The sequence below is a fragment of the Carex rostrata genome, chromosome 3 (genome assembly GCF_964058835.1).
Source record: "Carex rostrata chromosome 3, lpCarRost1.2, whole genome shotgun sequence".
In the NCBI taxonomy this organism is placed as follows: Eukaryota; Viridiplantae; Streptophyta; class Magnoliopsida; order Poales; family Cyperaceae; genus Carex; species Carex rostrata.
In genome coordinates, this window is record NC_135920.1 from 6,328,295 (window position 1) to 6,340,579 (window position 12,285).

The window sequence follows — 12,285 nt, forward strand, 5'->3', positions numbered from 1 at the left end:
ACTCGAGGGACCACTTTTGGTCTCTCCATACAATTAATATAAAATTATATTCCAGTCCTTACTGGATTAAATTTCCAATTTTACCCTCACATGGAATCAATTATTGCTAATATAAAACGCCTTTTCTGAGGTCGCCTCAAATCATCCAGGGATTTATTAGTAATCTGATATACTCTGGCAACCCGACCCTAAAATAAAATTCGAAAGAAAGTCAAATTTAAGGTCGACAGATCTGGTTTTGCCCCCATTCTGGTCGATTTACGATCGAGATTTCCTTCGGATTCTTCTATCAGTTCTTCAAATTAGCTTTCGATTCGTTTCGTTCTCATCTCCTGCTTTCGATTGGTATAGATTTTTTCCCTTATTGTTGCTTCCCTCAAATTCTAGGGTTAGGGTTTCGTACAAATTCATTTACGAGTTTGACCTTGATTTCAATCCCAATCCGTCGAACAGGTTAGGGATAAATATTTCATCGTCGTTTCATTACCTTTCCTTGTGTTGTCTAAGGTCAATTTTATTATATGGCAAACCCTAACCCAGAATCAATTTCCCTCAATTTTTTAGTTTTCTATTTCTCTACTAAATATTCCATGAAGAATGAATTAGGGTTTAGTATATTAAAATTTCATTTTTACATGAATTGTTACAAGGGTTTAATTGCTGTTACATCTTGTCCCCAAATTAATACAAGGGACTTCACTTTTATTAGGTAGAAGTCCTAAGGTTTCCTGTTTACTATTTTAAATATTTTCTGATGCATCTTATGCTATGGTGTCTATATTTTGTGGATGTCTATTTCAAGTCTTCACATAATCTGAGTTATATTGTAAATGATAGCAATGTTTTTTATCCTTAGTACGTCTTGTGACTAAAAACAAATGAAAATACATACTATTAAATTTAATTATGAATTGCCTTGTTTATAATTGACAAATGAAACTATGTTGTACTTACGGATTTATTGAGGTGATTAGTGACATGTGATTGATATCCGTGGAAGTGCATGCTCAGAGTTGTTAATTGATAGGTCTTCTATGACCTATTGCGCTCGCATAGAGGACTCATTTTTATTGGTGTTTGATTTGTTATCCAGGATAATATGGTGAATAACCAAAATGAGCCTTCTTTCGCCCACAATCATACCGTTGGCTATGTGCAAAAGGCTCGTGGCACATCACATGTTTCAGGTAGAGATATACCATTATATTTTTTTGGCCATATTGAATCAGTTGCTATTTGGGTCCTTAGCTCATTTGTTCTTGTCTGAAAAAAAAAAAAGATTGTTCAAGGTGTGATGTCTTTGACACCTCTGGGGAAGAGTTGACATTTGATAATTTTAAAGAGAATGGGAAGCGATTTCCCTGTGATGTCAGCTCTGACAATGCTGGTTGCAAACGCGCAAAACAAATCGATAATATGGATTCATTTCAAGGATCACCTTCTTCAGGTTTGAAACATATCTTTACTCTTTTGCTCTTTTGTTTAGCTTTCATACTGTTAAACATTAGATATATTATACCGAGTACTAACTGCTTCTTTATTGTTTTTTCAATTAGATGAGGTGGCATGTAGTGATTCCTATGACTTGCCTTGGACGAATTTGGGTTCACCCATCTGGGTTCCCACCTTTCCTAATTACTGTGACTATCAGACGGTAACTCGATGTAGTAAGGCAAAAGAATTATCCTCTCCAGTTTGTGAACCCTCTCTAGTTCATGAATACCCTTCCCACAGATCTGTTGTGATTGGGCCCAATCACCAAGCTCTAATTCCTGACTGGAACCCACCTTCAGCAAATGATAATGATGGCGACAGTGAGAAGTGGATTAGGTATTGTGTTTCACCACTGCACAATGTGGACCCTTTTCCAAGTCACAGTATATGTTGTGATTGCCCTGATGAGGGTTCCATGAGATGTGTCAGACAACATATAGCAGAGGCGAGAGAGGATATCAGAAGGGTGTTTGGGCAAGAGAAATTTGAGTTGTTGGGATTTTGTGATATAGGAGAAGAAGTTGTGCTGAAATGGACAGCTGAAGAGGAAAAGTTGTTCCAAGAAGTGGTATCATCAAACCCTAAATCGATGGATAAAAATTTTTGGGATGATCTGCCATGTGCATTCCCAAATAAGTCGAGTAAAGATTTGGTCAGCTATTACTTCAACGTTTTCATTTTGAGGAAGCGGGCTGCGCAGAACAGGTGGGACCCCACCCACATTGACAGTGACGATGATGAGTGGGAAGAACCTGACAGCAAGTCACATGTGGATGAAGAGGAAGAAGAGGAAGAACAAGAAGAAGATGAGCAAGAAAGTGAATCTGCTATTGAGTCTCTGTCAGATCGGGACGACTTCATGTGCAATAACGTTTATGTAAGAGAAGACAGGAGCGAACAATCGGCAGAAGATGAATATTACCGTAGTGCCGTTGTGGGAGACAGGGAGTGCAAGGAGTGGTCTTACTTTGATTTTGGAGTCCTTGGTGAAGATGGAAATACCGACTCGTGCACGTCCTTTGATGAAAGCCTCCATTGTGTGGATGCAAATAGCGGATTCAGTGTGGTATCAAATCATGGAATTTTTGATGATTTGAGAGTCTGCGATATTGATTTTCCAAGTGGAAATGGTGTAGATGATTTTTTATCTACGTATAATGTTGTTGACGGGTTTCTAGGGATGGAGGCTTGGGATAACTACGACATTTGAGGAGATGAGGCCTTCTAATTTCTGTAGCTATAATAACAATATGTAAATTCATCAATTTTACATCATGATTCTCCTTGTAGTTTTAGTATAGCAAATTTGATTTTGTTACAACGTTTTGTTGTAATGGTTCCTTGTAATCTTTTTTGTTATGAATATTGTGAACCCAAAATTAATTGTAATTGTAAATCTTTTCAAAGAGCGGTACAGAGGTCAATTTTTTCTTGTAGCGGATAAGGAAACTAAGCATGCAACTTTTGGTTCGGTTGTGTGACCTGATTGCCCTCATCAAAATGTAAAAAAATTGCTTCGAGTGCTTCATTTATGCAGAACGTGTGGTTAATACAGTATGTTTATTTTTCTTGGAGAACAAATTTGTTGGAGTTTTGTTTTTTTTTGGTCATGTTAAGAAAAACAGAACCTTAAAACAATTATATTTGAACTTTGAAGGCATATGAAGCTAAATATATATAATTTAATCGATACATAGCTCATGAACCTTGTCCTGGGACATGATTTACCAGTATCAGCAAACAAATTTCGAATTCTGTTATGGATTTTTAACTCGGTTCTTATTTGTTTGTTTTTTTCTTTTTATTCAAAGTCTGTGTACTTAATCAATTAATACTTTAGAAAATTAAGCTTAATTTCATTATAGTATCTAAAACATAACATTTATTTGCAAATCAGACTCCAATTTGACTTCGTTCATTGTTTGACCTCGTGTTTGGTAACTTGGTCTTCCTCTCGTATTTGCTTCATATAAGATTTGATCCACCTCAATTAGCAGCCCCACCTGTAAATTGTAATCTCCGATAGTTGGAGAGAGCGTCTGTAAGACAATACGAGCTGATAATAGAACAAGCTTGTCTATTAAGAAAGAGGAGAAGACTATTGTCACATATGCTTTTATCAAAATTTTGTCAAAATCTTTTCCAAAGAGCATGTATTCTGGTACAACATTAATCTATCAGCTCAAAATCATTGTGCTAGAGAGGAATTCGGATCCCCCAGGTACCTGGGGTGCAATAAGTAAATATCGGACCATTCTTTTAACTTGGCACAAATTAAGTAAATTCAGAACCCCTATAATTTCTACAGGCTCCGAATTGAGTTTGGCCCGGCTGGAATTAATCTGAACCATTGATTTCCTGTGCAATAGCCTCAGGTACCTGATGGGATACGGACTCGCTGGAGAGCCCATTATTCTGTCCACTTAAATATTGTAAGCATCAAAAGAGAAGAAAAAATAAGTATCAAACACAATGGTACTCCAAATTAATTTCTGTTGCGAAATTCAGTTTTTTTTTTTTTATATACTTCGATCTCTGAAACTTTTGACTGAGACTTTTCAGTAAATTCTCTTGCAGACCCGTCAAACTCTGCACCCATATCAGTACAATGCGTACCAGTAGTGGCGCACCGGATGATGTCAATGGGGGTACGACAACTAGAGATATGTATGACAAAATGTGTTCTTTAATTGTGCCATCTGAAGGCAAGGTCTGAGAGCCTTGGTTTTCATCAATATTATCAACTTTTATCCTATATACCACTGTCGAAGTTCGGTTTATAAATTATGTCATGTAAGTGCCAGTGGATATGAATCCTTAACATTGATTTGCTCTTTATTTTTGTACAGTTTAAATGCTCAATTTGACTTTTCTTGGTTAAGGCTCATACATTTTACATATTCTAATTCGTTCCATACAACTGCAAGCTTGTAATCTTATTAGGCTAATGTCAAACTCAATCACAATAAAGTGCACTGGTAAAGATCAAGATAAGATAGCATTGTTGGTGCAGCAATGGTATTGATATCAGTAATAAGATCAACAGCTATTGAACCAAAAGAGATCATATGTTTAATTTTTGGGGAAATTGTGAGAACACCACTACAAACTTTGAAATTGTGAGATTGCCACTACAAACTTCAAAATTGTGAGAATGCCACTATAAAACGTTCATAATTGTGAAAATGTCATTAACAGTGTATTTTTATAATATTTTTATCAAAAAATAACTGAAAAATACTGTTTTGATATACATAATTATGTATTCCGATTATACCCTTCATACAAAAAAAGTAACACTCCAGTTGATATCGCCTCTTCAAATTAATTTTTGATAAAAAATATTATAAGAATACACTGTTAATGACATTTTCACAATTATGGACGTTTTATAGTGGCATTCTCACAATTTTGAAGTTTGTAGTGGCAATCTCACAATTTTCCCTTAATTTTTGGGCATCTAAATTAGTTCATTATGGAAGTATAAAAATAATTTTGCACTGAGATTTACAAGAACCTGAAAGAAAATTTTAGCTATTAGGTGTAATTACGAGATGAATATCAAATTGCATTCTCTCTACTTTATTGCCATAAAAATGCTAGCTGCAAATTATCTATCTATATTTTTTCTGCAAATGTACTCTTTTCTGGAAATTTTGTGTTGTCACTTTGATAGCAAGAGTTAACTAGGAATAACAAGATTGCTGATATAACAATAGTTAAGCATATCCAGTATTCCAGTACTGTCTCTTTAGTATAATTTGAATTTGATATTGTTGCCTTTTTGTTCTGCCACTGTTAGTTGTTGCCAAGTTTTCTGAAAAAAAAAATAATAATACAATGCTGCCATGATATATTATTGTAGCTAAATATTTTTCTTGAAATAAAAATGAACTTTGATTCAAATTGATCATAAATTTATGTCCACCATAACATTTTGCTCTATGATGAGCATATAATGTATGAATAGTTATTACCATATCTATCAAAAACTTCTAAACATTCAATGATTCCATCAGATTTTAAAAACCATTACTTATTTTCTCACTAAAACCAAAAACCTTTCTCACTTTTTTTTCTTTAATTTAATTTTAAATTATTATTTGACTTATTATTAGTCTTTCATTTTAAGATCAAAGGATTAATTTACTCTTCTCTTCAAACAAACACATTCTTTACTGTCCAACTACAATCAATATTCTTTTGCATTCTAATTGATATAATCAATCAATTGTTGAATGCTAATATGCAAGTTTACCTACTGAATTTGTATTGATAGAAATTGATTTACAAACTGGATAAATTTTTGTAGCCAATTTAGCATCAAATACTTTCCAAAATGAAACTTAACAAGGAAGAAGACGTCACTTCTACCAATACAAACACAGTTTTTTTGTATCAATAAAATCCAGTAGGTGAACTTTCACATTAGCATTTATTATTTGATTGATTAGAATACAAAATAATGTTGATTGTAGTTTGATAGTAAGAATGCATTCATTTGAAGAGAAGGATACTAAACTCAATAAAATAAAATTTTAAAATTAGATTAAAGAAAGAAAAAAAAAATAAGAAATGTTGTTTTTTATGGGAAAATAAACAATTTACATAAAATTGGATATTTAGAAGTTTTGGTCAATATAGTGACAATTACTTCAAAGTTCAAATTGTAACTAGACCGATCACAAAGGACACCCCCTCCCCAAATCCAAAGATTCGGTAGCACAACTTTTTTTTTTGAAAAGTCTGGTAGCAGCTACCAGATAAATTGATTAACTAGAAATTACATCCTGCCCACTTCATACCCTTCTCTCACCACCGTTCCTTCGGTAGCACAACTTGATGAGAAAACCTCCAGTAAAATATAGATACACGAAGAAATTGTGCCTTTGGTCAATCAAAAGACTCTATTCGTGAAAGGAGATTATATATATATATATATATATATATATATATATAGACTAATGTGCATTCGAATGTATATGGGCCGAAATACATATGATCCAAATTCGATTTTATAAAATTTAAACGGTCGATCCGAACCGTTCATCTTGTTCTCCATATTAATATGTACTTGGAGACCAAATTTTATATTTTTCTGAATTTTTTTTTCTATTTATTAAGTATTTTATAAAATTATTGATCCAACAGTGGCTTAACAAAACAGTAAAATCAGCAGCCACCGTTGGATCAACAATTTTGTAAAATACTTAATAAATAGTAAATAAATTCAGAAAAATGTAAAATTTGGTCTCCAAGCACATATTAATATGGAGAACAAGATGAACGGTTTGGATTGACCGTTTGAATTTTGAAAAGTCCAATTTGGACCGTATGTATTTCGGCCCATATACATTCGAATGCACATTAGTCACTCTCCCTCTCCCTCTCTCTCTCTCTCTCTCTCTCTCTCTCTATATATATATATATATATATATATATATTCATCATGTTATTATAGGAATAGTAAGGTTTGGATGCTATGTATAGCATAAGGTTATCGGTGTTACGGCCTCAAAAATTTATCGTATAAACTTTAAACTTCAATTTAAGTAACGCAATAAATTAGTTATATAATAGACTTGTAGAATACTAATTTTTACTATTTTTGAAACTTTTTTTACTATTATTTTATGATTTATGAAAGATGATAAAATGACCTAAAATATTGACAATTTTCATTTATTTTTAAACTATTTTTGGCCATCTTTCATAAATCATAAAAAATAGTAAAAAAGTTTCAAAAATCATAAAAGTTAGTATTTTATAAATTTATTTTATAACTAATTTAATTAACTACTTAAATTAAAAACAATTAATTTATTAAATTACTTAAATCAAAATTTAAAATCTATAAAACAAAATTTTCAAACCATATCACAAATAACGTTATGCGGCCAGCCTTGGAAATAATTTCCACATTCTAAATCGCTTACAGCGCTCCACCCCGTAGAAGTCCGAACCATATTACCAAAAGGCGAAAGCTATCTGGTCTAAAATCAAATCCCTTCCGTGCTCCCTCGCCATTTCAAAGGCCACATCCGCCGATTGCCACCTCAGCCCCGCTCGGAGCCATTCCTGGAGCAGATTATTTCTTGAACTACTGTGTCCGTACGGCACAGCGGAGGAGTTGAACACCACCTCCTCCGGTCAGTTCTCCATCTCTCACAACTGTAAGATTGGTTCAGTCATTGCATCTACAGCTTTGAATATTCTTGATCTGTTTTCTCCCATTTAGTAATGCCTCTCCCAAAGATATGTTTTTTTTTTTAATCCCGATTGATTTTCAGTTGTATGGAATAATCTTTGTAAATTGCTATCTAGGTATGCTATTTAATAGCTTCAATATCAATCCGATTTTGCTTAGGCCCTTGAATTCTTTTCTTAGCTTTAATTGAACTTCTGTAACAATGCTCGATTTGTTACTATGTGGAATTATGTGCATTTCTGAACAAATAATTTAGAACCTTTTTCAATGTATGTGCATCAGATCCTAAACCCGAGTAATTACTGCACAAGTTTCCTATAATTCTGCATAATTTTGTGCAGATGGCAAGCACATCAAGTAATGGCTGGGGTTCGCAGATGCATCACGTGGTAACCAATCACTAAGAATTTTGGACTCTATTTTCTGCTATTATTTATTCTTTATTATGCTATCGATATCAATCAGGATTCCTAAATTGTAACTGGAACATGGTTTATTAATCTGAACAACAACACAACCAAGCCTTTAGTCCCAAACAAGTTGGGGTAGGCTAGAAATGAAACCCAACTGGATTCACAAAGTCGTGTTTTATTCATCTCAATTTAAAAAAAAATATTTCTTCTGATCTGACCAACCATTGCAAATCAAATTCAAACAGAAAATGGAGTCTGATGGAATCCCAGCAACAAGACCCTGCCAAAAGGATAAAAACTATATTGAGAAATTGGAGAGAGAGCTAAAAAACTGTTATCAAGAAATAGGTAAGAAATCAATGCAAGGGGAGATACATTTTTTTTAATATACATTAGTTCCACTCGCTGAGAAATTAAATTGCAGATTATTTGCAAGATCAGTTAAATCTCAGGACTTCAGAAGCTAGTTTCATGGGAGAACATGTACACAGCCTAGAAATAAAACTGCGGGAACTGGAAAAATTAAATGACAAATTGAGTCTAATAGAAAATGAGCTACAGCAGTCAGAATTGCAATACTTGGGTGTGATGCACGAGTTAGAGTACAAGGAAGAGGAGTCACAGAAGTCAGCGTTGCAAGTACAAAAGCTCGAAGTGGTATATTTGGATTCACAATGTGAGATCGAAAGTTTGAAGCTTGACTTGAATGAATTGGAGCAGAGATTATTTGAGTCAGGGGAATCTATTAGGCAACTAGAGGCAGAGAATAAGGAATTGCATTTGTATAGGTTAGAAACTAGAAGATTCTTTTCCACAGCTGAGGCACAACTTGAAAATTTGTTAGAGAAAATGAGGGTACATTTGGGTGGTCAAATTGACCAAGTGATGCTGCTCGAGAGGGGGGGAAATTTCTGCTCAGATTACATGCGGTAAGTGCATCATGTCTGTCTAATACGTTTTACATGAATAAGTCAATTATTATCCGAAGCTGTGTTAAAAACAAATTTGAAATAGCAGAGTTCATTAGCAGTATGGAATTAGTTTACTTTGGTGTATTCTCACTATCTGTTAGTACAGAAATCTTTTGAGCCAGTTAGTTGGTAGTTTTGGGTCACTTAGGGGTTCAATTTTAAATACTAAATTATATGTTATATTTGTTCTTAAATTTAGTTAATCATGAATATAAAGTTTTTTCCAAAAGGGGACTAGATAAGCTCATATATGATTTTTTTTTTGTAGATTTATTGTAAATAATGTTTTCTAAAATCCTGTAACATATTTCTTTTTTTTTTTTAAATTTCTGGACCTTTTCAGAAATTAGGAGGAGACTTGACTGAGCCCATAAGCCCAGCCAAATTTTTGCGCTTTCTATTTCTACTATAAATTCTCTCGATAGTACTAACATTCTTTTATTTCTGAAGCAGTTCCGAGGAGTCTTTGAGCTCGCTTGTTTCAAAACTTGCAATTGTTGCCAAATATGACCAATATGTAGAAGTTGAGATGAAAAAGATGAGGGACAAGGTCCAGGAATCTGAAGTTTTGGTTAAGCAACTTAAGGTTTATCTCTTTTACAACTTCATGGATTACAATAATTTTCACCTATATTAGATGGTACATATTGCAATGCTTAATGGTACTCAAGTTTCTACATTTAGTTATTCCATTTGAAATTTTGGCAAGATAAATATGTTTGAAACTTTATTGGAACTAATTCAGTCCTGGACAACCAAATGAAATAAGAATGGCATCTGGTGATACCAAGTAGTAAAGTAGCATTCAAGTAGAGGCCATTACATTGCTGCAGAGTTTCACACACATCAAGACACAAAACTCCTGACAAACCAAATATATGACAATTTACCATGCAAAACCTTTTTATATTTAACAAACCTATCAGGTACCACACTAACTGGTTAATTATTTAATCTCACTGGTACAGCACCACAGGTTTCAAACTAATCCTTACTGGTTTGATAATGTCTGTCTCACATTCTATTATGGGCTAGGAAGAGCTTCAAGATGAGAAGAGAAGGGCAAATGAAGATGCAGAGGATCTGACTCAAGAAATGGCCGAATTGCGGTACCAAATTACAGGAATGCTCGATGAAGAATGCAAGCACCGAGCTCTTATTGAAGAGACTTCTATCAAACGAATTAAAGAACTTGAGGATCAGGTAGTTAATCATTAAGCCTCTTTCCTTTGCTAAAAAATATTTTGTTATAAAGTACCCTATTTCTTAAATCTATGTATCAGGTGATGAAGGAGCATAAGAGAGCTACTTCAGCAATAAAAAGGTATCAAGAAGCCCATGAGTTGGCAGAAAGGCAAACTCTTGAGATAAAGAGATTGAAGAGTGCGATAGAGGTACTTGTGTTCATCATTGTCCTTGAATTTTCTTTGCACTCAACTTAGTTTGTGTCATTGCATCTATTACTTCTAAATTACTAGTTATACAAAAAAATAAGAGTGAGTCTATGGTACTATGCATATCACGGGTTGTTACCGTGCTACGGCTCTATATTCGAGTTTTCAAATCCTAACGGTCAATCCGAACCGTTCATCTTGTTCTCCATATTAATATGTGTTTGGCGACCAAATTTTACATTTTTTGAAAAATTTTTACTATTTTTTTAGATATCTAGAAAATCACTTGATCTGAAAATTCTGGACCATCCAAAAATAGTGATTTTCAATAAATCTAAAAAAATAGTAAAAAAAATTCAAAAAATGTAAAATTTGGTCTCCAAACACATATTAATATGGAGAACAAGATGAACGGTTCGGATCGACCGTTAGAATTTGAAAACTCGAATATAGAGCCGTAGCACGGTAACAAATCGTAATATGCATAGTACCATAGACTCACTCAAAAAATAATATTGTCAATTTTTAGTTCTGCAAAAAGTGAACTAGGAATGGGTAATCCTACCACCTGATCTGTACTGGTTATTGTCTTTCTTTAAAATCCTAAACTAAGCAAGGCATTTATCCAATTTAACCTCTCGCAGAGAGAAATTTGAAGCATGATAAAACTAAAAGTATGGTTAGTGTCCAAACGAGAAAGCTTTGAGACTACAGTGAATACCTTTACTACGGAACATATGAAATCTGCTCAAATCTTTACAATTTATATTAGGAAAAGGTTCAATACATTTATTTATAGTATTCAATCTTATATTTTTCCATACATTAGAGACTTCATTCCGAGGAGAATCCATGTAGAGGTGAGAGAATTGAATCTTGCACTTGTGGCTTCTGTGCAATTTTTTCAGAACAGCTTGATTCTTCGTCAGAAGGGCCTGTAAGTTCCGAAGTTGCACGTACTCTTTTAGAATGGCATTCTTGTGCTAATTCTGATTGTGGAGTAGATATAAAAAAATAGTGTAGGTCAAAATGTATATAATAGCATTCTGGATCTCCTTTGATTTGGGGAATCAAGATTCTTTTCTTTTATATATTTCTTAAATTATTTGTTGAGATTCTGTGTGTAGTCCAAGGTTTAGTTAAAATTTGATCTTCTTTATTGACGGGGAACATTTGTTCAACCTTGTTATACTTTTATCCTCATTATGATAAGATTTTTTGGGGAAATTCGTTTCTTTATGTCCAGTTTTTCGCAGTTCCATATGGACCATGTCTATACATAAATTATTGGGTGAAATTTTCAGTCGAAATATTTCTAAATGAAACAGTTTTGATAAACTTGTTTTCTGATATTATTTGAGCCGGCACTATTTGTCTTTTAACATATTATTTGAGCCGGTACTTTTTGTTTTTCATAATATTTGATATATTAAGTGAGGTAATGATACTATGCATAGCGCACATGAATTTATATCCTCTGCATTAACTCAAACTGGAATCTTTTCAGTTAATACACCTGGACCATTCGATATGTTTTAAGATCCATGCAGATTAAATTCACACTAATATTAAAGCCTCCCTTGAATTATAGGTTGTAGCCGTATGAATCCATTTAAAATTAGATGGCTGAGATGCATTAACTCAAAAAAAATTCTCTTTTGAGTTAAATGCAGATGATACAAACTCAGCGCACATCAGTCCATACTATTGATTCATATCTCAATTTTCAAATTCTAATCAGCAAATCGAACCGCTTAATACCATTTTCATATGAAAATGTACTTGGATGTCAAATTTTACAAAAA

At 33.5% G+C, this 12,285-nt stretch overlaps 2 protein-coding genes across 7 annotated transcripts; both read left to right on the plus strand.

Moving 5' to 3' along the window:
- The first annotated feature begins 79 nt into the window (after positions 1-79).
- LOC144551153 (uncharacterized) lies at positions 80-2,943 on the plus strand. 2 transcript variants are annotated; one of them, XM_078298996.1, is made up of 4 exons: positions 80-345; positions 1,094-1,187; positions 1,280-1,447; positions 1,557-2,943. In XM_078298996.1, the coding sequence occupies exons 2-4, from the start codon at positions 1,100-1,102 to the stop codon at positions 2,702-2,704; spliced, it is 1,404 nt and encodes a 467-aa protein (XP_078155122.1). In that variant the 5' UTR covers positions 80-345; positions 1,094-1,099; the 3' UTR covers positions 2,705-2,943. The 2 variants fall into 2 exon arrangements, with proteins under 2 accessions (XP_078155122.1, XP_078155123.1); XM_078298997.1 differs by lacking the exon at positions 80-345 and having other exon boundaries at positions 969-1,187.
- Positions 2,944-7,436: 4,493 nt separating this feature from the next.
- LOC144551155 (uncharacterized) lies at positions 7,437-11,598 on the plus strand. Of its 5 annotated transcripts, none has more exons than XM_078299003.1 (8): positions 7,437-7,667; positions 8,044-8,091; positions 8,361-8,463; positions 8,540-9,044; positions 9,537-9,672; positions 10,122-10,289; positions 10,370-10,563; positions 10,977-11,285. In XM_078299003.1, the coding sequence occupies exons 2-7, from the start codon at positions 8,044-8,046 to the stop codon at positions 10,526-10,528; spliced, it is 1,119 nt and encodes a 372-aa protein (XP_078155129.1). In that variant the 5' UTR covers positions 7,437-7,667; the 3' UTR covers positions 10,529-10,563; positions 10,977-11,285. The 5 variants fall into 5 exon arrangements, with proteins under 5 accessions (XP_078155129.1, XP_078155125.1, XP_078155126.1 ...); XM_078298999.1 differs by lacking the exon at positions 10,977-11,285 and adding an exon at positions 11,310-11,598 and having other exon boundaries at positions 7,439-7,667; positions 10,370-10,480; XM_078299000.1 differs by lacking the exon at positions 10,977-11,285 and adding an exon at positions 11,310-11,598 and having other exon boundaries at positions 7,439-7,643; positions 10,370-10,480.
- The last annotated feature ends 687 nt before the right edge of the window (positions 11,599-12,285 follow it).

Excerpts from the sequence above, each read along its gene's own strand:
- LOC144551153 (XM_078298996.1), top strand. The coding sequence starts at position 1,100 with ATGGTGAATAACCAAAATGAGCCTTCTTTCGCCCACAATCATACCGTT. Across the intron at positions 1,188-1,279 it reads TGGCACATCACATGTTTCAG|ATTGTTCAAGGTGTGATGTC; the intron begins GTAGAGATATAC and ends AAAAAAAAAAAG. Across the intron at positions 1,448-1,556 it reads TCAAGGATCACCTTCTTCAG|ATGAGGTGGCATGTAGTGAT; the intron begins GTTTGAAACATA and ends TTTTTCAATTAG.
- LOC144551155 (XM_078298999.1), top strand. The coding sequence starts at position 8,044 with ATGGCAAGCACATCAAGTAATGGCTGGGGTTCGCAGATGCATCACGTG. Across the intron at positions 8,092-8,360 it reads GTTCGCAGATGCATCACGTG|AAAATGGAGTCTGATGGAAT; the intron begins GTAACCAATCAC and ends AAATTCAAACAG. Across the intron at positions 9,673-10,121 it reads TTTTGGTTAAGCAACTTAAG|GAAGAGCTTCAAGATGAGAA; the intron begins GTTTATCTCTTT and ends ATTATGGGCTAG.